The sequence below is a fragment of the Dipodomys ordii genome, unplaced genomic scaffold, assembly GCF_000151885.1.
Source record: "Dipodomys ordii isolate 6190 unplaced genomic scaffold, Dord_2.0 Scaffold14, whole genome shotgun sequence".
Classification (NCBI taxonomy): domain Eukaryota; kingdom Metazoa; phylum Chordata; class Mammalia; order Rodentia; family Heteromyidae; genus Dipodomys; species Dipodomys ordii.
In genome coordinates, this window is record NW_012267230.1 from 4,474,154 (window position 1) to 4,496,727 (window position 22,574).

Sequence of the window (22,574 nt, forward strand, 5' to 3'; positions counted from 1 at the left end):
GGACAGCGCTGAGGCCTTGAGTTCAAGCCCCATGATAGGCCAAAAAGAAAAAAAAAAAAGTGCAGATTTTCATATCACACCCCAAGGTGCAGAACTAGATCTGGAGGAGATAGGAAGGACTTTACATTTCTTCCCCTCCCCGCTCCCCCCCCCCCCCCAGTTAAAACTAGGGTTTTAACTCTGGGCCTCTAGCTCATTTGACTTGCTGGTGCTCTACCATTTATAGCCTGACTTCTTGCTGATTTTTTTGGACATGCAGTTTCCTAGAATTTTCTGCCCAGGCCAGCTTCATACCTTGATCCTCTGGATCACAGCCTCTAGAGTAGCTAGGATTACAGACATAATCCTGCCAGAGTTTGGCAGGATTTGCATTTTTAATGAGTCTGGCTGGGAAATGCTCATTAGTGACTTCTGGAATAGGTCTGTACTTCTTTTTTTCTTTTTTCTCTGTTTGGGTAGATTGATTTCTGGGAACTTATATTTCCCTTTTATTTTTCTAGCTTTGCTCTGTGTGTTTGAAATCTCCATCATTCTGTGCATAGCAGTGTCATGATCCTTTTCCCATGGCGTGTACCTTTTACCGATATGAATGTATCACTCTCAGTATCATTTATTCCAATTTTAAAAAATCGGTGGCAGCCGGGCATGGTGGCACATACCTGTAATCCTAGCACTCAGAAGGCTGAGGTAGGAGAATTTTAAGTTCAAGTCCAGCCAGGGCTACATGGTCAGGTCAGGGCCACCCAGTGTTCCATAGCAAAGCCATATCGCCAAACCAAACAGAAAAAGAGATAAGAGAGTAGGTGAACCTTTTTAGTCTTGGGTCTTTCTTTAACCCTGGAAACCTTTCATTTGTTATTCTTATTATTTTCTGTTCTCATCTCTGTTTATCCTCCTATTGGACAGGAGCTCTACTTTACATCTCTTAGCTTTTCCTTCAGACTTTTTGTCTTTAAAATAATTTGTTTCTTTCGTACTATGCCCTTATTAGAATCAGTTTGCGTACCCTGTGGCTCTCTCTGCTACTTAATTTATTTTTGTACAAATGTTCACGCTACAAAGTTTTCCTGTTCCTTTTCCACAGGTCATAGACTCTCCTGTGTCCCTAGGGTGTTCATTTTCTGTGTGCTCAAGTTGTCTTCTACTAAACTCTCTTTCACTGGGTATTAGTTGTCTTGTAATTAAATCAGTTACATTTGGTGCCTACATTTCAGGGTGATGATTTCCTGGGGTGTTTGGTGAGTCTCAGTTGCTTGCTTGACTCTGCATGAGGGGGGAATCCCATGACCTCTTCCTATCCCGGGGTAGGTGGGGGGCTCGGCCCCTCCTCCAGGGGTGGGGGCTTCTCCCCCCAACTCCTACCCTGGTGCCCATATGACAGCTTCGGCCTTGGGTGAGCAGCGCTGGTGGAGTGGCTCAACTGGTAGAGCACCTGCCTGGCAAGCTCAGCCCCCAAGTCCCCAGTATAAGAATAAAATTAGCCAGCTAGCCATGGCGCTCATCCTGTAGTTCGAGGCCCTCTGTCCGTTGTGACAGAGGCTGGCACTCGGTGGCTGTCTCAGAATGGATGGCACAGCTGCTATCGCAAACACCTGGCTTTTGCTGATCACCTGGCTTTTGCTGATCACCTGGCTTTTGCTGATCGCCCGTTCTGGGCCCTGCAGCAGCCCAGATGACAGGTAGGCAGCGCCTGTCCATCCAGCCTCTGCTTAGGCTGCTTTTCAGGAGCAGTTCTTCTAGCAATTTCCTTAAGCCTTGTTCTCACTCTCCATGTGGAGGTGGAGGGGGGGGGGAGGACAGGTGGCATCTCGGCCAGCCACCTGCCTCCCCCCCCCGCCCCCGCCCACAGAGGGTTTTCAACGTGGAGACGATGTGCACTTAGAGTTTGAAACACTGACACGGCGTAGAACAAGGTTTCAAAGCAAACCTTCTGAAGTCAGTTTTCAGAGAAATTTCTGGAAGATGACATCCAAGCACCCCGTGGGTCCCACAGCGTGGGGCCCCTTTGAAGTGGGGGGTGCACTGGTTTCAAAGCCACCAACTCCTGGTCCTTCTCTTTGCAGACAGAACTGTCTGTCTGCTTCTGTTTCTCTGTCTCTCTGTCTCTGTTTCTCTCTCTGTCTCTGTCTCTGTTTCTCTCTCTGTCTCTGTCTCTGTATCTCTCTCTCTCTTTCTGTCTCTCTCTCTCTCTCATTGCTTCTTTGCCCAGCTCTTCTCCTCTGCCCTTGGAACAGATGGCTTTCTGTCACGTGAGCATCTCCAGGGCCTCTCTTCCCAAAGTCTCACTCACCTTGTGTGAGCCAGTAGATTCTTTTCCTTTGTAAAGAAGACACTAACCAGGGAGAAAAATACAACAGAGGGGTCCATCAACTCTACTGGATGTTGATAGAAATGAACTAAGCAACTCAAGGGCAGCGATGGGAGGGAGGGAATGAGAGGGACAGAGGGAACAGCTAACACTAAGCAAAAGGAAAGAAATGTACGTATCACCCAGCTGGGAAGAAATTGCTGTATTGTCAAAGCTCATAGAATTCACAAACTTTGTAGACCTAGATAATGACAATTTGCCTTGTGAAGGTGAAAATTGGAGATCACAGTGTCTTGGGATGGGCTGGCTTTGAACTGCGATTTTTCAGTTCTCAGCCTCCTGAGTAGCTAGAATTATAGGTGTGAGCCAGTGGTGCCTGGCTTCTTTGGGATTTCATATTCAAAATGTGGTCTGGGGCCTGTCGGGCCTGCACACTCTCAGGCCTGTTTCAGATTCACTCAGTCAGAAAAATCTTGGCAGGCGACTGACTCCACTGTCTGTGTTCACAGCCCAAGAGCCAGAATGTCTCTCACATACGTACATGCAGTTTCTCTCTCTCTCTCTCTCACACACACACACAGAGATAAATATATATATATATATGTAAACTCACACATGCATGTACTCACCCACAAATGTATATTTGTGCCTGCTTGTGTATGCCTGTGCACAGTTGCATGCCCACAACCACAGGCACACACACACACACACACACACATGCACGAAGCATATGTAGCCACACACACATACACATGCATATATATACCCAGACACACCTGTGGACACACACGTGCACTTGGGCATGCATACACACGTATGCGCACACACAGAGACATCTTGGAGATGCAAATATGGTAATTATCACATCACCGCCACTCCCCCACGGAGCTGAGCCCGTTTCCCGGCCCTGCCCTTGCTCATCTTCAAAGACACGACAGCTCATGGGTTGAGATGTTTTTCATCATTAAATGTGCCTTTGGTGGGGAATCGGTTTTCCGTTCATGTACTTTCAAATCAATTTTTTTTTTCTTCCATCAAGCATCATATGTTAGGCTTCATCTCTCTCCTTGGCTTTGGCAGGAGCTGAGGAAAAGCCTGGAAGCCTGCGGCTTGGATCCCCCACAGCAGCTCGAGGATCGCTCCAGCGATGAGGGCGACTCGATCGAAGAAGAGGTCCTTTCTTCAGAGACGGAGCCTGAGGATCCAGAGCCCGTGGCTTGGCCTGGAGATGATGTCCCTCTGTCCAGTGGGGACCCTGCCCCCGAAGTCCATCTGGAGGACCAGGAGCTGGAAGGATGGCTTCCCAGGGCCGAGACACTGGTGGTGCTGGAATCGAACCCGCCCTCCATAAGTGAGCTCCGGCTGTGTGGTTAATGTGTGTGTGTGGGGGGGGGTTGGGGGGTGTTCCAGCGTCAGGTCTGGTCAGGGACAGGGGTCCACCAGGCGTCTGTGATCATGAGACCTAGAGGCTTCCCAGCGGCCCTGAAATTTCAGGTGGCGATCTTGTGCCAGGGCCTGCAGGGCTGCCCAGTGCCACCTCTGTTGCCAGTTGGCAAATGCAGGGTGGTTGATGCTACAAGGGCTGTTGATTGGCCTTGGTATCTGACACTCCAGACTCCCCTCCCCTCCCCTCCCCTCCCCTCCTTTCTTGCCCACCGCCTCTGCTTTCCTTGGCATCAGATCCAAACACCGAGAGGCCTCAACGGGAGGTGGTGGCTGTGGGACCCCATCACAAAGGGACTCTGTTTCCCTTCCCTACCCTCCCCGGTTCCAGCCAAAGCCCCAGGCCCACCTCTCAAGGCTGCATCAGGGCTAGACGCTGGTGGCACCCAAGGTTCAAACTTGGGGCCTGGTGCTTGCTCAGAAGGTGCTCTGCCACTTGAGCCATAAAGGGCACAAAAGTCCTCCGTGTTCTGGTTCTTTCTCAAATAAGGTCTCACTTTTTGCCTGGAGTGGCTTTGAGCAGGGTCCTCCTGCTCACACCTCCGGTGTGGTTGGGATGACAGGCACACACCACCAGGCCCAGCTTTTTATTGGTTAAGATGAGGTCTCGTGGACTTTTTTTTTTTTTTGCCTGGGCATATCTCAAATCACAGTCTTCTGGACACAGCTGGGCTGGGAGAGCCTAGAGGCAGCAAATCCATCTGACTCTGCTCTGTGCTTTCAGATGCTCTGAGTTGAGCTGGGAAGGTGGCTTAGTGGTAGAGTGATTGCCTAGCATGCATGAAGCCCTGGGTTCCATTCCTCAGAACCACATACACAGAAAAAGCCATAAGTGGCGCTGTGGCTCAAGTGGTTAAGTGCTATCCTTGAGCAAAAGAAGCTCAGGGACAGTGCCCAGGCTCTGAGTTCAAGCCCCAGGACTGCTAAAAAAATAAAAATCAGATGCCCTGGGTTACCCTGCTCCTCAGAGTGGCACCCCGCCCCCCATTTAGCCCACCAGATTGTAATCCACCCATTCTAACACTTGCCCCTATTTAGAAAGGTACAAAAAATGAACACCTTGGTGTGTTCTAGACTATGTCATTCATTTCATTTGTGGATTTTTGTGCTAGTACTGGGACTTGAACTCAGGGCCCTGCATTCTCGCTTGATTTTTTCACTCAAGACTGGTACGCTACCACTTGAACCACGCATCCACTTGCAGATGGCATTTATTTTTATTTACTGTCTCGTGGGGCACAGCAGGCAAACCCATCCAACGGTCTTCAGTTTTCCCCTAATCTGGATTCCAGGCCCCTGATACAGATGGACTGATGGAGTAGGGCAGTAAGTGTTTGTTGAATGAATGAATGACTGAAGGAACAATAGTCAAGTGGTTAACACGTAAACAATTGTCTCCTTCTCCCCCTCCCCTCCAGGTAATAAAAGGGAAAGGAATCTGTCTGCCAAGCGGAAAGACAATGCGGAGGTCTTTGTTCCTGGCAAACCTGAGCCCAGCGGGAATGCACAGTCCCCCACTGTGTTCACCAACCAGGAGAGGCCAAGCTCTAGTAAGAATGGTTGTGGAGGGAGGCTGATCTGGGGCTGGGGACTCACTATGGGGTGCCGTGGTGGGAGGCCCCACTTCCTTGGCCTGGCTTCCTTACCCTCTTCACTAGGGCCGAGTTGCCCTCAGCCAGTGTATCACTCCAGAGAAACAAAACCAAGAACGCAGGGGATGGGATGTATAAAGAGAAGGAGATTGTGGGAAGGCCTTCAGGTACAGTTGGATCCAGGTGATTGTAGTATGTCAGAGTACTCCTCTCTCCGCTGGTTAGTGCCAGTCTGAGACGGAAGGGCCAGCTGGCAGGTGAGGGGAGCCTCTGGGCTGGGGCAGGAGAGCCAGGGCTCAGCCACTGGGGTCTCTGGGGCAGGTCCTGAGTCTGTCACTAACCAAGGAGACAGGAAGGCAGCCAGTCCTGGAGGTGGGATCTGTGCATGGACAGGGCTTGTGGGTCTCAGCCCGGCAGGGTGGTTCAGTCAGTCCCTGTGAGCCCGTGCCTGGTGAGACCAATTAAGCAGCAGGCTGGTGCCTGGGAGGAGGTGGATCAAGGTCATGACCTTGGCAGGTCACAGAGGTGTAGGTGTTCACTCACCTTTGGGTAGGAGGGCTCGGCGGGGGGCGGGGGGGAGAGGGGACACACAAGGATGTGGACATCTCTGGGGTCTCAAATCCCTGTGCCAAGAGTGGATCAAAACCCATAGCAAAGCCGGGCGCTGGTGGCTCACGCCTGTAATCCTAGCTACTCAGGAGGCTGAGATCTGAGGATCGCGGTTCAAAGCCAGCCCAGGCAGGAGAGACCGTGAGACTCCTATCTCCAATAAACCACCAGAAAACCGGAAGTGGCGCTGTAGCTCAAGTGGTAGAGCGCTCGCCTTGAGCCAGAGTTCAAGCCCCACGACCGACAAAAAAAAAAAAAAAACCCATAGCAAATAGCAAGTGGCGGTGTGGCTCAAGTGTTAGAGCCCTAGCCTTGAGCTGAAGAGCTGAGGGACAGCGCCCAGGCCCAGAGTTCAGGCCCCACAACTGACAAAAAAGAAAAAAAGAAGAACATTGCCGGGTGTTAGTGGCTTATGCCTGTCATCCTAGCTGCTCAGGAGGCTGAGATCTGAGGATTGTGGCTCAAAGCCAGCCTGGGCAAGAAAGTCCATGAGACTCTTATCTCCAATAAACCACTCAGGAAACTGGAAGTGGCGCTGTGGCTCAAGTTGGTAGAGTGCTAGCCTTGAGCTGAAGAGCTGAGGGACAGCAATCAGGCCCAGAGTTCAAGCCCCAAGACCGACAAAAACAAAAGCCACAGCAAGGTAGGAGTGACTTGGGGTGAAGGGATGAACCACCCACCGCTCACTGTCTTTCTGATCACACTGGGAGGGAGCGGAGAGGCCCTGAAAGGAAATGTCTGTTTGGTTTTTATTTTTCCTTTTATTTTTGTTCCAGTCCTGGGACTTGAACTCAGGGCCTGAGCTCTAGCCCTGAGCTTTTTCACTCAAAGCTAGCACTCTACCACGTGAGCCATAGCTCCACTCCCAGCTTTTAAATAGTTAATTGGAGACTCTCCTGGACCTTCCTTGAAGGCTGGGCAGTAGATGCAGTGTCTCCTTCGGCTAGGGGCAACCTTGCCCCTCCAGGGTGGAGAATCAGGTCATGGCCGGGTTTCCCTGGGGTCAGGGGTCTGGCTTGGAGGGAAGTGTGAGTTGAAGTTGGGACACGGTGTGGAGGGAGCCGAGATGGTCCAGGCCCTGGAGGACTGGGGCCCTGAGATGTCTGAGAACAGCTCCGCCCGCACTCTCCTCTGGGCAGATGGGGGGCTGGGGTGGGGGGCTGCTCATACCCTGCTTGGTACTGGGGGAAGGGCTGTGGGGTTTGATGCCCTCACAATCAGACCTGGCACATGGCGCCTCCCCTCTTCCGTGAGTGTAGTCTGCTTTGGAATGGCTTCCGCCTTAGTACTATTTGAGGCAGAGCAGCTCAGCTCTCCTTGGTACTACTTCGTTTTCCCCCGTCTTTTCACTTTCACATCAAGCGAAGTTCTCATCTCTCTCTGTTAAGGCCTGTCACTGTGTGAGCCGCGCCTAATGGCTTTTATTTTTCTCCTCTGACAATCTGTGTGCTTTGCACGGGAGCATTTAGTCCATTTACGTTTAATGTAATTGCCCATCTCTCTCTGCATGTGCATCCACTGTCTTCCTGTCTGCTTTGCGTTCGTCCCGCCTGGTTCACTTCCCCCCTGCCCCCCCCCTTGCCTGCCTCCTTCTGCACCAGTGGCCCTGGCTTATTCCTCGTTAGTTATGCATTCTTGTATTATTCCTTTAGTCGTCACCAGAGACTACACCATGCCTGTTGGGCTTATTGGAGTCTCCTTGGGATTCACAAATTTACCGTCTCCCAGACAGCTCCCAGTTCCCCCTCCCAACTTAAATGCATTGCCAGGAGTTTTCATTCCATCGTTGTAATTATTATTATCATCGTCATCATCATCATTATTATATTATTACCGTCGTGTGCCCCTCACCCCAGAGATTGTGACAAAGTCTGCTTCATTTCCCAGCTCTACAACTACCATCACCAGAATCCCTGAAACTGGGAGGTGTCAGGTGCTGGTTCTCCTCTCCTGCCTGCTCCTGTCCCCTCCACTGCCTGCCTATTGCCTCCCCCCCTCCACCCCCCGCTCCCCCCTTCCCCCCGATTGTGGGGCTTGAACTCAGGGCCTAGGCGCTGACCCTGAGCTCTTTGACTCAAGGCTAGCTAGCACTCTACCACTTGGAGCCACAGTGCCACTTGTGCTTTTCTGGTGGTTTATTAGAGATGAGAGTCTCATGGACTTTCCTGGCAGGGCTGGCTTCAAACTGCGATCCTCAGGTCTCAGCCTCCTGAGTGAGCTAGGATCACAGGCGTGAGCCGCTGGCACCTGGCCTGTTTCCTTTTTAACACCTTGCTGCCAGAGTTGGGTAGTATTTGGTTTAGGTTTCCTTCTTGCGCTCCAAAGAAGGATTCGTGTGAATGAGACCACCTGCCATTCCACAAGTGTTACCTGTCACCTGCACTTTCCAAAGAGTTCTTCCCCCTCACCCCCTTGCTCAGCAGCCCCACTGGTGTCTGTGAAGTGTGTGTGACCCTCACTATCACTCCATCTCTCTGTCTCTCTCTGTCTCTGTCTCTCTTTCTCTCCATGGGTACCGTCTAGGGCTCAGGTTCACTGTCTCAATCCAGTAAAGAATTGAAGAATGTGGAACACAGGGTAAGAAGCAGAGAGCTTCACCACAGGAGCCAAAGTCGGGGAGAGAAAGTCACCGACTCCTCCTCCGACTCCTCCTCTGAAGGCTGGACTCCTGCTCCAGAGCCAGACAGGAAGAGTCGGGAGGAGAGGGGAGGCCTGGGGAAACTGGGGGAAAGCCTCTTAGCTATTGACGGGTTAGTATAAGCCCCCAACCTGGACTTCTGACCGGGAGAGCCGCCTTGTGCCTCTGGCTTCCAAGGAGGAGGAAAAGGGAGAGGAGGAAGACGATGAGGTAGGGGGAGGAGGGTTCAGACTTTTAGGTGTAAGAGAGTGAGTAGTGAGGCCTGGAACTCGGGACGCCTCCCCCCCCCCCGTCAGCTCATGGGGGTCCTCTTATTTAGTACTTAGGCAAATCTCAGAGGATCTGGCATCTGGTTGAGTTCACCCCCCCCCACTCCACGAGGAGGGGACCCTATCCCCTGAGGGGGTCCCCTCAGAGTCTTCGACGCCTTTACTTTCTCAGAACCGTGATCTCAACTTTCCCTGGGGCAGGGGAGGAGGGGAATGTCACCATCCCCGGTCCTCTCTCGAGATCCAATGTCCTGTGGTGCCCAGTCTTTGTCCCCAAGCCTTTGGAGCAACTTCCTTCCGGGGAGGGGCCGCGCCGTGCGGGAGGGGAGAGGGATGGCCGGATGTGATGCAGAAGGCCTGCACTCGGGGTTGTCGGGGAATGATGGACCGGAAGCTGCCATCCTTAGGTACAGAGGCACACTCGTGGCGTGGCGAAGTGGAATTAGGCCCTCAGCGGCAGAATCAGAATTCCTGCAGCGCAGCCAGCATGCTCTCAAAACCCAGTGTCTCCCAATGCACCGGTCAATGTCCACTAGCAGCTGGTGATGGAAATTCGAATGGGCTCAGGTCACAGAGGACACGGATCACTCAGGACCGCAGAAGTCCCCGCGCTGTCGATGCAGCCTCAGGCATGGTGGGATCCAGGTGCACGCGCAGTATTGCTGGGAGGCTGCTTCAAGGCCGGTGGTTCTCAGATTTGGACCTGCATGAGAATTATCAGCAAAGCCAAGGAAAACACCAAGGACGGGATCGAAGCCCCACGCCTTCCGACTCAGTGGGCCTGGAAGTGGGGTGTGACGTGCATCTTCAGCACCTCACAAACTCCCTGACTTTTCTGACCCTGAAATGCTTGGGGAGCCGCAGGTCCCTCCACTGTCAGCCGGACATCGCCTCCATGGCCGTGGCCCGAGAGGCTTTCCCAGAGGGAAAAGGACGATCCCTTCCTATGGGAAGATGGCCCATGAGCTCCCTGGTCACCATGGCAAAGAAGCACCCACGGTGTGGGGATCAGAGCAGCCCCAGCCGCTCCTGCTGCTCTTGGCTTCATAGGTCAGGGTTAACAGACACCTGCCTGCACAGACACCAAACAATGACAAGCCAAGTAAGCCAGCCACCTGCCCATGATGGGCAGGGCCTGTGCCCACAGTGGGGCTGCGCCACCCCATGGGCCTTGTTAACCTCACACCGGACTCCACGGTGACAGTTCCCTAGCGAGCTGGCCCGAAAACTCCCAATCCTGCCTCAGCCTTCCCAGGGCTGGGACTACAGGCATGCGCTACCCTGCCCAGTTTCAGGCAGCTTTTCGGGAGATGTCAGGAACCTCATTTTATCCCAGTTTTTTGGATTTCGTTTTCATTTTTGTTTTTTGAAGCTTGTGGTTGCTTAGCAAGTATGAGGCTCTGAGTTCACACCCCAATAAAGCACACACACACACACACACACACACACACACACACACACACACACGCCCTCCAAAAAAAGAAAAGTATAAAAGACATACAACAGGCGGTTTCCCCCCAGCACTTAGATTTCACATAGGCCGTTTTGACCTCTGGGGTGGTGGGGGGGTCCGGGGGGGGGACTCTGGGACTCTGAATTGGAGCTTTGGCAGTCACAGCTTGGGAGAGGGGCGGCTCACCCCGTGGGTTTGTGACCTCATCTTCTTAGTGACCCCGTGTTGCATTCACGGTAAATGTGCCCGATCGATCAGCCTGTTGTTCGCCTGTGAGACAGGAGAAGGCCCAGCACCAGGAAAGCAAAGCACAGTGCAGTTATGAGAAGAGGGATGCTTCACAACCAGAAAAGAGCAGTCGGGGATAAATTAAAATGTGCAATTTGGCGGTAGCTGGTGGCTCAAATTCACCGCGTGCATAAATCGGCCATTGTGCCCATCTGCGGGGAAAATCAATCCGCTTTCCCTGGCGCCCGCCCCCGGGTGAGGTATGAGGGTGTCAGAAAGAGTTAACAGGCCGCCTTGCAGGAACAGGCGCTGCAGGGGGGGGGGCGGGGGGCGGGGAATGGCCATGTGGGGTGGACCATGTGTGAAGGAAGGGGGGGGTTGTTTCTGGGATTCCGGGAGAGGGGGGGACAGCACGGGGCCTGAGCCGCAGAGCTGACCTTCACTCCGAGAAAGGGTGATTTCATTTGGAAGCACATCATCTTAGCATATTATAACTCAGCACACGCAGCCCCCCCCCACCCCCAGGGCCGCTGCCGGCCTGGCACACACACAAGAAAGATGCTGACAGGGGAGGTGGCTTGTCCATGGTCCTCGCTGAGAAGGGCTGAGTGCAGGGCCCGTGGCCAAGGACAGCGCGTCCCCCGCCCCTCTGGCGCCCAGGGCTTCCCCGGTCATCTCAGGGCCACTGTCTCTCTGCCCAGCTGTGGACCTCTGTACCCCCACCCTGGAGAAAGGCCCCTCACCCTGCAAATCAGCCAGACAGGGGGGAATAAAGGCCAGGGTCAGCTTGTTGCTCTGTTGGGGAGCTGGTTTGATCAGTTGTGATGCGTGGGAAATGGAGAGGAGCTCATGAATTTCACATTCTGCTCATCCTGGCGCCACCGAGCCTCCCTCCCTCCTTCCCCCCTCCTTCCCCCCTCCCTCCCTTCTTCCTTCTCTCACTAGAGCAGTGCCAAGGGTGCTGGGCACCGCTGTCTTCTGTGGGGGCCGCCGTGCCCGGGTACAGCTGCTCCAGGCAGATGTGTGTTTTACATGCTTACAAGTGCTCCGGGGTCCAGGTCTGCAAGGGAAGTCACTTCCCATCTTCCCGTGTGACAAACGGGATGATGACAGGTGCGGCCCCGGAGCAGGAAGCGGCGTGTGGGAGTCACCGTGGAGCTGAGGCCTTTGGGGTCCCCCTGGCTCCAGGCCCCATCCTCACGGCTGGCCATTCTCTCCCTCGCACCCCATACACCCCATTTCAATCCCCTCCCCTCCCCCGGGGGCCTTGGCACCTGCTGTCCCCAAAGCCTAGAGCAGCAGATACTCACAGGACTCCACGCCTGTGGGCCTCCACTCCCACGTCCTCTTCTCAAATGGTGGCTCTGTCCCCTCTTGTCACCCTCCCCCCACTCTGCCCCCAGCTTTACCCTGTGCTCGTGCCTGGCCCCCTCTGCCTAGGAGCGTGAGGTCAGTGAGGGGCCAGGCCTGGGCTGGCGGTGCCCACCTCAGTAGCCCTGTGCTCAGGGGAGCATCTCAGGCCCGGCCCTAGCTTGCACCCTTCCCTTTACCAGCCAGTCCTGGAGGCCAGGGAGGGAGGATGCCAGCACTGGGGCTTGAACTCCATACCCAGGCGCCATCCCTGAGCTTTTTTTACTCAAGGCCGGCACTCTACTACTCAAGCCATAGCCCCACTTCTGGTTTTTTTGTTGTTTAGTCAGGGTTAGAGAACCACGATCCTCCGATCTCAGCCTCCCGAGTAGCTGGGATTGCAGGCAGGAGGGACCAGTGCTGTTCCCACACCGCCATTCAAAGCCGAGCTCGGTGCGGGACTGTCCACGGGAATCTGAGTGGCCGTAGCTGGCTTTGCCAGGCTCTGCTGGACAGAGTCACTTCCCAGCCCTGATCCTGGGCAGCCATGGAACGTGGCTCGGGGCCTCTCCCTCCAGAATCCAGAGCAGCTGTTTACCTGGCATTTGCCTGTGGTGGGGACAGAGTCACTTAGAGAGGAGGTGGGGCATGTGGGAGGGTGCGAAGGGGCAGGGGCAGCTGGCAGAGCCAGAATTCTTGCAAGAGCCACGTGAATGTATGTTCATGTGAAAGTATGTTCTATGTGTGTTCAATGTCATATTTGTAATATTGGTTGGGAGTAGCTTACATACACATTGATATGCACACACATCTGTGCGTGTACACACAGCTCTCTTCTCTCTCTGCCCCCAGCAGTTCTCAGAGCCAAAGAACAGGGCAGTCATTCTTGCAGGGGCCATGGTCCACGGGTGAAATTCAGGATGCTCAGCAGGAATTTCTCCATGGCCTACAATAACATTCTGTCATGGGGCTTGAACTCAGAGCCTGGATGCTGTCCCTGAGCTCTTTTGCTCAAGGCGAGCTCTCTACACTTGAGCCACACCTCCACTTCTGGTTTTCCGGTGGTTCATTAGAGATCAGAGTCTCACCATTTTCCTACCCAGGTTGGCTTTGAACCACGATCCTCAGATCTCAGCCACCTGAGTAGCTAGGATGACAAGTGTGAGCCATCAGTGTCCAGCTTACGACAGCATCCTTGTTTTAGTTTTGTCTTGTTTTTTTTGGTGGTACTGAGGACTGAACTGGGGACCTCCACTTCCTAGGCAGGCCACACCCTGGCCACTCCAGCCACGCCCTGCTGTGCGAACCACACCCCTGGAGCAGAGCCACACCCCTAACATGGGCCCTGCCGCTGCCACACAAGCCACACTGTGACCCTTCTAAATAGTGCTGTCCCTTGTCTCTGGGGATGACAGCTGCCCACAGCAGAACCCAGCCATTGGCTAACCTTGAACTTTGATCCCTGGATCTCTTCCTCTCTAGTAGCTAAACCACAGGTCTGAACGCCCACACCTACCCATGATAGGCTCCTGACAGCTTAGGGTACTGGTCTGGGCATCCACTGCACGACCTTCCATCTAGACCAGTCCTCCAGGATCCCTCTCTTTCTGGCCCTGACCTTGTCATTCTGGAGGGCGCCTTGTCTTCGCACACAGTCCAGGGCTAGAGGACACTCTCCAAAGGGAAGTTCCTGCTGTTTGCTTCCCCAGGACCCAGCAGCCGGCGGGAGAGGCCCCTGTCAGCAACCCGCAAAGCCACGTGCACGGCGGAGGACCGTCAGGAGGAGGCGTCAGCCGTGCTGAGAGCCATCCAGGTGGAGAACGCCGCCCTGCAGCAGGCCTTCCTGGGCAGGAAGGCCGAGCCCCCCAGCAGCCCTCCGCAGGTGCGTGCACCCAGGCCCCAGAGCCATGGAAGATGGGGAAGAGCAAGGCCAGGTTCCGCTCTGCACTCCTGTGGCCCAGGCTCTGGCCTGATTCCCTGGTTCCTCGAGCCCCTGGCTCCAGATGTGGCCTAGGAGGTACAGAGAAAGCCGGGCTGCTAGATCTTCCCCTGGGAGCGTGCAGTGGAGGTGTGGTTCCCTCCTCGCATCCGGACCATGGGCCAGGATGCTGGACGCTATCAGCAAACAGCATGAACCAAAGTCCAGTGCCACATGCACAGAGCCACGCTGTCTCTGGGTGTGTCCCTTCATGTGGTCCCAGTGGGTCCTCGGGCCCCTGTGTATCTAGATCTTTCTGCGCCTTTTGCAGGCAAAGAGACCAGGGCTGGAGTGCTTTGTCCAAGGTTACAAGCTTGGTTTTTTTTTTGCTTGTGTTTTTGTTTTCAAACCCCAGTATTGGGATTTGAACTCAGAGCCTCATATTCAGCTTGGCTTTTCTATTCAAGGCTGGTGCTCTACCCCTTGAGCCATGCCTCCAGCCATTTTTGCTTTAGTTTTTGTTGTTGTTTGTTTTTGTCGGTCGTGGGTCCTGAACTTTGGGGCCTGGACGCTGTCCCTCAGCTCTTCAGCTCAAGGCTAGCGCTCTACTACTTGACCCACAGCGCCACTTCCGGTCTATTCTGCTTATGTGGTGCTGAGGAATCGAACCCAGGGCCTCATGCATGCAAGGCAAGCACTCTACCACCGAGCCACCTTCCCAGCCCCAAGTTTTGTTTTTGTTTTTAAGGTAGGGTCTCACATTTACGTGTAGCCTGGTCTGGACTCACAGTCCTCCCAAGTAGCTGGGACTACAGCATGTATCACAACACCCGGGCTGCTAACCTAGGTTTCACAGGCTTTTTCTCCTTCTCAGCTGCCTCGCTCCACGCCGATGACCACAGCCCAGGAGCCAGCCAGGGCAGCTGGAGGCGCCCAAGCCATCAGCCACAGTGACACCATCGGCCTCCTGGGAAGCAGGTACCTGCCCCTCGGAGCCCAGGGAGGGCAGCAGGGCAGGGCAGGGGGCAGGCAGTACCGGGGTCTCCTTTGCTTTGCTTTCCTTTCCACATGACCTGCCCTCCCTCACAGACTTGAGCCCCAAAGAGGAGTGTGTTTGATTTCGTTAAGGCAAATGGCCTGTGGCCCCCTCATTTTGGTCTCACCCAGGTAGACCCCCAAGTCCACTCGAGGCTTCCACAGCAGGGTGGTGAACTGGCTCCGAACGGTTCTTTAAATTCATTTTTTCTCTAGTGTAGTGTGATCAGATGTAACACCGGGGCCCCTTCACGTCCAACCTCAGGCCGAGGGGTCACCAGGACTCCTTATCAAGATAGACACCGCCCCCCACCCCCTGCCAGATCTTCAGGGAACGTTCATCCTCAGAATGATGCACCAACTGGGGCCTGAAGGCCTGCTCTCATCTGGGCATGCAGGCGCACTGCTGGGGCCACCATGCACAGCGGAGCAGGCTGTGCACGGTGCAGAGTGCCCGGCAGAGGGGGAGAAAGGGGGCCGCGGTGCAGCCGTCACACTGGTCACCCAGAGGCCCCGACCCGCGGCTGCTCTCCTTCAGCATGAAGGAGGAATTTACTGGCCCTGAGTGGAGGCCCCCTCACCCCCAGGCCTGGATCCACCCCAGGGGGAACTCCTGTTTACTACATGTCAAAAACATAAGTAGGCGCGAGGCAGAGCCAGACATTCTCACAGACCCCAAGTGGAAATCGCACTTACCACGCGCTCGCGCACGCAGCTGCCGACATAAATAAGGGCTCACAATCCCCAGGCCCTGGGTAGATTTTAACAGCCCCGTAAAACACGTAAAAGCTAGCCAGGTGCCGCTAGCTCACGCCTGTCATCCTAGCTACTCAGGAGGCTGAGATCTGAAAGATCGCGGTCCAAAGCCAGCCTGGGCAGGAAAGTCCCTGACACTCTTACCTCCAATAAACCACGGGGAAATCCAGAAGTGGCACTGTGGCTCAAGTGGTAGAGTGCTCGCCTTGAGCTGAAGAGCTGAGGGACAGCGCCCAGGCCCAGAATTCAAGCCCCACTACTGACCAAAAACAAACAAAAGCTGTTCATAGCTGGCACGTCATACAGAAACAATCCTTGCAGGCTGGGTTTGGCCTGCAGGCATCAGTTTGTCACCCCTTGCTTCTGTGGTGCTCTGATCTCCTTGCTAATGATGCAGCTGTTCATTGCTTACTTTGGGGGGGGGGCTGGTCCTGGGACTTGATCTCAGGGCCTGGGCACTGTCCCTGAGCTTTTTTTACTCAAGGCTAGCACTCTACCACTTGAGCCACAGCTCCATTTATGGCATTTGGGTGGTTCACTGGAGATAAGAGTCGCCCAGACTTTCCTACCAAGCTGGTTTCCAACCGTGATCCTCAGGTCTCAGCCTCCTGAGTAGCCAGGATTCCAGGCGTGAGCCACCAATACCCAGCCATGCAGCTGTTTCTTAAGCAAGGGGCCGGGTGTCTGGCCGCTCAGAGCTGCATGTAGGACATGGTCTCGCTCAGTCATGGCCACTTCTCCTAGTGGAGAAGAGTCAGCCAGGCACCTTGGAAGATGTTGTTGTCCTTTGTGGGTTGTTTGCTGCTGCCTTTTGCCGAAACCAAATCTCATTTCAGGCAACCGCAGAACCTTCTGGAAGTCCTGCAGGCTGCTGACAGTGACTCTGCCCCTCTGCCCAGGGCTGGTGCAGCGACAGACAAGCAAGCACTGGTCCCACAGGTAAGGGCCAATCCCAGGGGCGCCCAGGCCCCTTGGTGCAGTCTCCCTGCCTCCTCATTTGGGGTAATGGATGCAGAGAAAGAAAGCTTGAGCCCAAAGTTTCTAGAGTCAGCCTGTGTGAACCAGAGGAAACATAAATAGCGCATACATAACCCCATACTCCACCCCCCAAAAAAACCCCAACACACACTTGAAAGTAATAGAAATTATGTCTGAGTGGGGCCAGTGGTGCATACCTATAATCACAGCCACCTAAGAAGCAGAGAGCAGGAGGATCATGGCTCAAGATCAGCCCAGGCAAAAAAAAAAAAAAAAAGACCCTTATGTCAACAAATAAGCCAGGCATGGCGGTCCAGGTCTGTAGTCCCAGTGCTTGGGAAGCATAGGTATCACAGTCTTATGGGCAATTCAGACAAACATCAAGAGACCTTGTTGGAAAAATAACCAAAGAGGGCTGGGAATGTGGCTTAAATGGTAGACTGCTTGCCTAGCATGCATGAAGCCCTGGGTTCGATTCCTCAGTACCACATAAACAGAAAAAAGCTGGAAGTGGTGCTGTGGCTCAAGTGGTAGAGTGCTAACCTTGAGCACAGAGAGGCTCAACTGTCCAGGCCCTGAGTTCAAGCTCTAGGACTTGCAAAGAAAAAAGGGCTAGGGGTGTGCCTTGTGGTAGAGCATCTACCCACCTAGCAAGTCCAAGGCCTTGAGTTCAAACCCTAGAACCAATAAGGAAGAAGAGAGGGAGGGAAGGAACGAGGGTTGGAAGAAGGAAGGAACGAAGGACTAGAGGAACTTTAGTGCTCTCTGACATCCGCCTTAGCAAGTTACTTTGGGCGATGACCTCTAATGCTGTCAAGGTCAGCAGGGAAGCTGGGCGGGTGTCACAGGGTCAGACAGCCGCAGAGCCGGACAGAGTGCACTTGAAGCAGAACGGCTGGATCCGAAGGCCTTAGGAAGGTGTAGGTGTCCCGGGCCGGCGACCTGCTGCCTGGGCCTTGGATTCTCTGCACAGCTGTGTGTACAGAAAGGCCGAATGCAGGGGAATGTAGGAGTCGCCTACAAATCTCCAGAGAGCCAAGCTAGTGTGGGAACAATGCCACACCTCCACACACCACACTAGAGGACAAAGGATCGATGGCTAAGAGGATTAGACAGATAGGAAGCAAATAAAGCTAACTGCAAATGGCGGTACTGATTGTCATTGACCTAGTACGGCCTGTGAAGGTGTGCCTGGAGCTGGGGCATGAACTACCCCCATGACAACCACAGGGCCAGGTATGGTAGCTCATGCCTGTAATCCCACCTACTTGACAGGCAGTGTTTGGGAGGACCACAGGTTAAAGCTTGCACGTTGGTCGGTGCACCCTGTTCCAAGCTGGGGTGCATGCCCAGCCCTGAGCCACCCTGTCAGGGTGGCTGAGGAAAGAAAAGGGACGAGCAACTTGCCTGGAAGATGGCCAGGTGGTCCTGGTCAGAGCGGGCCAGCCCCAGGGTGCTGTCATTCCCAGAGAGCAGCGCCACACCAAGGCGCCATCCTACCGCGGCGTTCCAGGAGCTGATGGCTCTTCAGTGAGTCCACTCCCGGACTTGCTCCATTTAGAAACTTGCAGTCTGCACAGCAGGGGGTGGCCTGGCCAGGAACCCCCTCTGCAGGCCTCTCCCTTCCCCCATCAACGGACCTAGACAAACAGCAGCCACTCCCAGCCCCCCAGCGCCCCGCCTGTGTGTGCTGGGGACGCCTGTGTGTGCTGGGGACGTTTGTCCTTGTCCTGCAGGCCCAGGGAATGAAGGAGGGACAGACAGAGGAGGAGGGAGCCCAGGGGATCTAAAGGGATGCAGTGCTCCTGCTGGGAGCACCAAGGAGCCGCTCTGCCCTCCTCCACCTGCCTCTCCTCCCCCCTACATCCCCCCCCCCACACACATGGGCACATAGATCTGTGCCCCGCACCCAGGCAGACCCATGCCGGGAGCAGGCAGGCCCATGCCGGGAGCCATCACGCGTCTCGCTGGCTATTAATTAAAATCTAAGTGGGGAACAGTTGCTGTTCATTTTCCAGACTTCCTGCTCACAAACCAGCACAGATTTTCAATGCTAATTAACAGAGGGCCCCGTCACTCAGGGATGCACCATCTTGGAATGATTCGTGGCGACCTGCGCCCGCAGCCCCGAGGGGTCGCAGGGAGCCGTGGCGCAGGCCCGCTGCTCCTGATAGCAGATGCACAGCCTTCCCCAGGAAGGGGGCTGCCATCTAAACCAGCCAGGGAAGCCAGGCGCCAGTAGCTCAAGTCTGTAATCCCAGCTACTCAGCTGAGATCTGAGAATCGTGTTTCAAAGCTAGCTCGGGCAGCAAAGTCCAAGAGACTCTAATCGCTAGTTAACCAGAAGAAAAAAAAAAAAAAGCTGGAAGTGGAGCTGTGACTCAAGTGGTAGAGTGCCAGCCTTGAGCAAAAAAAAGCGCTAAGGGATAGTACCTAGGCCCTGAGTTCAAGCCTTCGTCTAGCTCACGTGCACACATGCACACACAAGCCTTAGTCTAGCTCACGCACACGCACGCACGTGGATATACACACACAGAGCTAAGAAAAACATGAGATGAAGCGGACCCCTTGGGGTGGGCACGGGCTGGGCACACAAGGGACCTCCTCAATGCTGATCTTTGGCTTAGGGTGGAAATTGTTGCCCCTGGCACTTGTTCTCCTGACCAGGTGGAGGGTGCCAAGTTGTCTTACTATACACAGACAGCCAGAGCCTCTGATTTGTCCAGTTCCGGGTGTGGGCGGGGCTCGCTTCTGCCCCCCCCCCCATAGGTGGATGGTGCCTTGCCTTAGTCTTCCCCCAGGTCCTGGGCCAGCATCCTGCTGGGCCTCTGTGGGTGCACCATTGAGATTGGACTGGGGTCCACCCCCAAGGCCTCATTTTAATTTATTCACCCTGTTAAAAGCCCGGCCCCTCCCCCCAACACAGTTCTATGTGTTCCATACATTAGGGCTTCACCCTTGAGTTGGGGGGCGGGCAGGCACTGCACAGCCTATAACCCCGCAGCTGCTGTGGGACAAGTGGTTGCGCATGCAAAGCCAGGTGCCTCTCTGGTCAGACCTGAGGCTTCTCAGATGATCTTTGCTTTCGTGTTTTTATTTTGTTGTGGTGATGAGGTTGAAACCCAGAGCTTTACGTGTGCTAGGCAAGCTCTTCACACTGAGCTGCCCTCTCCCACCCCCAGCCTAGTCACTACTACGTATATACTTATTAAAGTGTGTGTGTGTGTGTGTGTGTGTGTGTGTGTGTGTCTGTGTATACACATGCTAGCACTCGAACTCGAACTCAGGACCTTGCTTGCTTTTTCTTCTCAAGCCTGGCATTCTACTACTTGAGAGCCACAGCTCTCTACTGCCAGATTTTTGCTGGTTAATTGTAGGTAAGAGTCCCTCAGATGGGTCTTCCCAGGCTGACTTTGAACCTCCATCCTTGGATCTCAGCCTCCTTAGTAGGTAGGATTGGAGTCCATGCGGGCTTCTCAGTAGTCATAGGTGGCAAGGGGTTTCAGTTTTGGTGATTCTGTGATTTGAACTCAGGCCTTGGGGCTTGCTAGACAGGAGCTCTACCATTGGAGCCATGTCTCCAGCTCTTTTTGTTTTTATTTGGTTTATTGTTGTTGTTGTTTTGTCGGTTGTGGGACTTGAACTCTGGGCCATGGGGCTTGAACTCTGGGCCTGGGCGCTGTCCCTCAGCTCTTCAGCTCAAGGCTAGCCCTCCACCACTTGAGACATAGCGCCACTTCTGGTTTTCTGGTGTTAATTGGAGATAAGAGTCTCACAGACTTTCCTGCCCAGGCTAGCCTTGAACCACAGTCCTCAGATCTCAGCCTCCTGAGTCGCTAGGATTACAGGCATGAGCCACCAGTGCCCAGCTAGCTTTGAGTTATTTTTTAAGGTAAGGTCTCCTGCTTTTTGGTCTGGGACCTTGGTCCTCCTGTCTGCCTCCCACATAAATGGGATGAAGGTGCACTCAGTTGAGAGGAGATTGGTTTTGCCTGGGCCTCAAACCACGCTCCTGATCTCCATCTCCCAAGGAGCAGGGATTAGAGGCATGAGCTACCATACCTGGTGCAGGTACTATTCTAAGCCTGAGAAATAAGCCAGTGCAGGGCCTCCAGGAGGGGTGGGGGAGCTGACCTGGGGCCCATCTCTTCTTCATCCCGTGGCATATTTGTCTCTTCAGGACACCGGGAGCTTGAATGGAGAAGAGACGAAGGATGCCATCCACGTGACCCTGGAGATCCTGTCCACCTGGGGCAGCGCCTCGCAGGTGGGACTCACGGAGGTCGAGTTCTTCGACCTGAGCCGCACAAAGCTGTACGTGTCCCCTCAGGACGTGGATGTGTGGAGCCCGGCGTCGCCCGGAGAGCTGGGCTGCCTGGTCAACAGGAACTTGGCTGTGAGTAGAAGGCGCCCTGCCCCGTTGGGCTGTGAGCTGGGGTTGCTGGGGCAGCGTTCTCTGCCCATGTGGAGTCTGCCCTGGCGTGCGGTGAAGGAGGCCAGGGGGCACCATCCTCCTTTCCAGCTGTGCCAGAGTGAGTGGTGCCCCCACAGGAGCCTCTGATGCACCCCCAAACTCTTCCCCAGGCCCCGGTCGCCCCCTTTGTCCACCTGCTTTCCACAGATCCTCGTGCCCTTATTCTGAGGATAAAGAAGGCCAGGGGCGTGGTCACAGCCCCGAGGCTGGCATGGGTGCATGCCCAGAGGAGTTTGCCTCCTGCCCTTTCCATACCGAAGGGGGACCCCCGTACTGGGGCTTCAACTAAGGGCCTTGTGTTCTCACTTGGCTTTTTCACCCAAGATGGGTGCTCTGCCACTGGAGCCATCCCTCCACATCTGACTTTTTCAGTGGTTTAATTGGAGATACGAGTCTCACAGGCTTTCCTGCCCTGGGCTGGCTTTGAACTTTGGTCCTCAGATCTCAGCCTCCCGAGTGGCAAGGATTACAGGCATGTGCCACCAGGGCCCGGCTTGGGCTTTGTTTTGCTGGCTTCTAGAAGCGTCCAAGGGGAGAGAAGATCAAGTTATCAGAGCCAAGATGTCCCCGATGTGGCTTCATGCCACCCGCCTCCAATAAACATGCTGCAGAGCCCCTGCCCCGTCCCTGGCTTCCAGTGGTAAAGCTGGCCGCCCCAGGCCGCTCCCAGCCTGGACAGGGAGCTGCCATCCTGTGCCTCCAGGCCTTGAAATCCTGAAAGGAACGAGACAGATCCCACGGCTGAGTGCCCTGGCCCCGGTCCCAACCAAAGCCCGAGCCAGTTCCTTTTCTGTTGGAGAATTTAAAAATTCAACAGGGTTTGACAAAAGGAAATCCAATGCTCTTGCTGCCAGGTTAATCCAAGAGCAGGTGCCGTGGCGAGGTCTGCTTCCTCTCCTCTCCTCGCTCTTTCCCCCTCCCAGCGTCCCTCCTGCCCCCAGCCATCTCCTCAAAGCTGATTAAGTTGATTAAAATAAAGCCCGCTGCGTTTTGAATTCCAATGGGTTGGCAGATCACCCCGGGGCCCGGGTGGCAGCTTTATGCAGGGACAAGAAGAGCCATCCAGATGGGTGAGATTGGAAGTGTCCTCCGCCCCGAGACGCGACACACGGGAGTCCCTGCGGGTTGTCTGTGGGAAGAGGCAGTGGCGTTGTCTGATGGCTCCCCTCTCCCGCTGGCCTTGCAGAGCAAGAAGGACCCTGCCGTGTGGACCTGCCACTTCCACCCGCCACTCCAGCTCCGGTTCGTGATCCGCAACACGCTGCAGCTGCCAGACTTCAGGCTGGCGGAGATGAAGCTCTGGAATTACTGGGTGGCTGAAGGGGTGAGTAGCCAGCTTGGAGTGATTGATTGATTGATTGATTGATTGATTGATTGATTGATTGATTGATTGGCCAATGGGCACTCAAGGATTTCTTTTCTTTTTCTTCTCTTTTCTGAGGCTTGAACTCAAGGCCTTATATTCTCCCCTTAGCATTTTCACTCCAAGCTGGTGCTCTTCCACTTGAACCACAGCTCCACTT

The 22,574-nt window shown here is 54.5% G+C and overlaps 1 protein-coding gene across 1 annotated transcript in view; it reads left to right on the forward strand.

Moving 5' to 3' along the window:
• Kiaa0556 (KIAA0556 ortholog) overlaps window positions 1-22,574 on the forward strand; it is a 116,467-nt gene that overhangs the window by 65,931 nt on the left and 27,962 nt on the right. Inside the window, exons 7-13 of the mRNA XM_013011138.1 lie at window positions 3,389-3,659; window positions 5,170-5,301; window positions 13,600-13,772; window positions 14,683-14,786; window positions 16,436-16,538; window positions 20,758-20,973; window positions 22,238-22,375. Of these exons, the coding sequence (XP_012866592.1) occupies window positions 3,389-3,659; window positions 5,170-5,301; window positions 13,600-13,772; window positions 14,683-14,786; window positions 16,436-16,538; window positions 20,758-20,973; window positions 22,238-22,375 (1,137 nt within the window). The remainder of the gene's footprint in view (window positions 1-3,388; window positions 3,660-5,169; window positions 5,302-13,599; window positions 13,773-14,682; window positions 14,787-16,435; window positions 16,539-20,757; window positions 20,974-22,237; window positions 22,376-22,574) is intronic.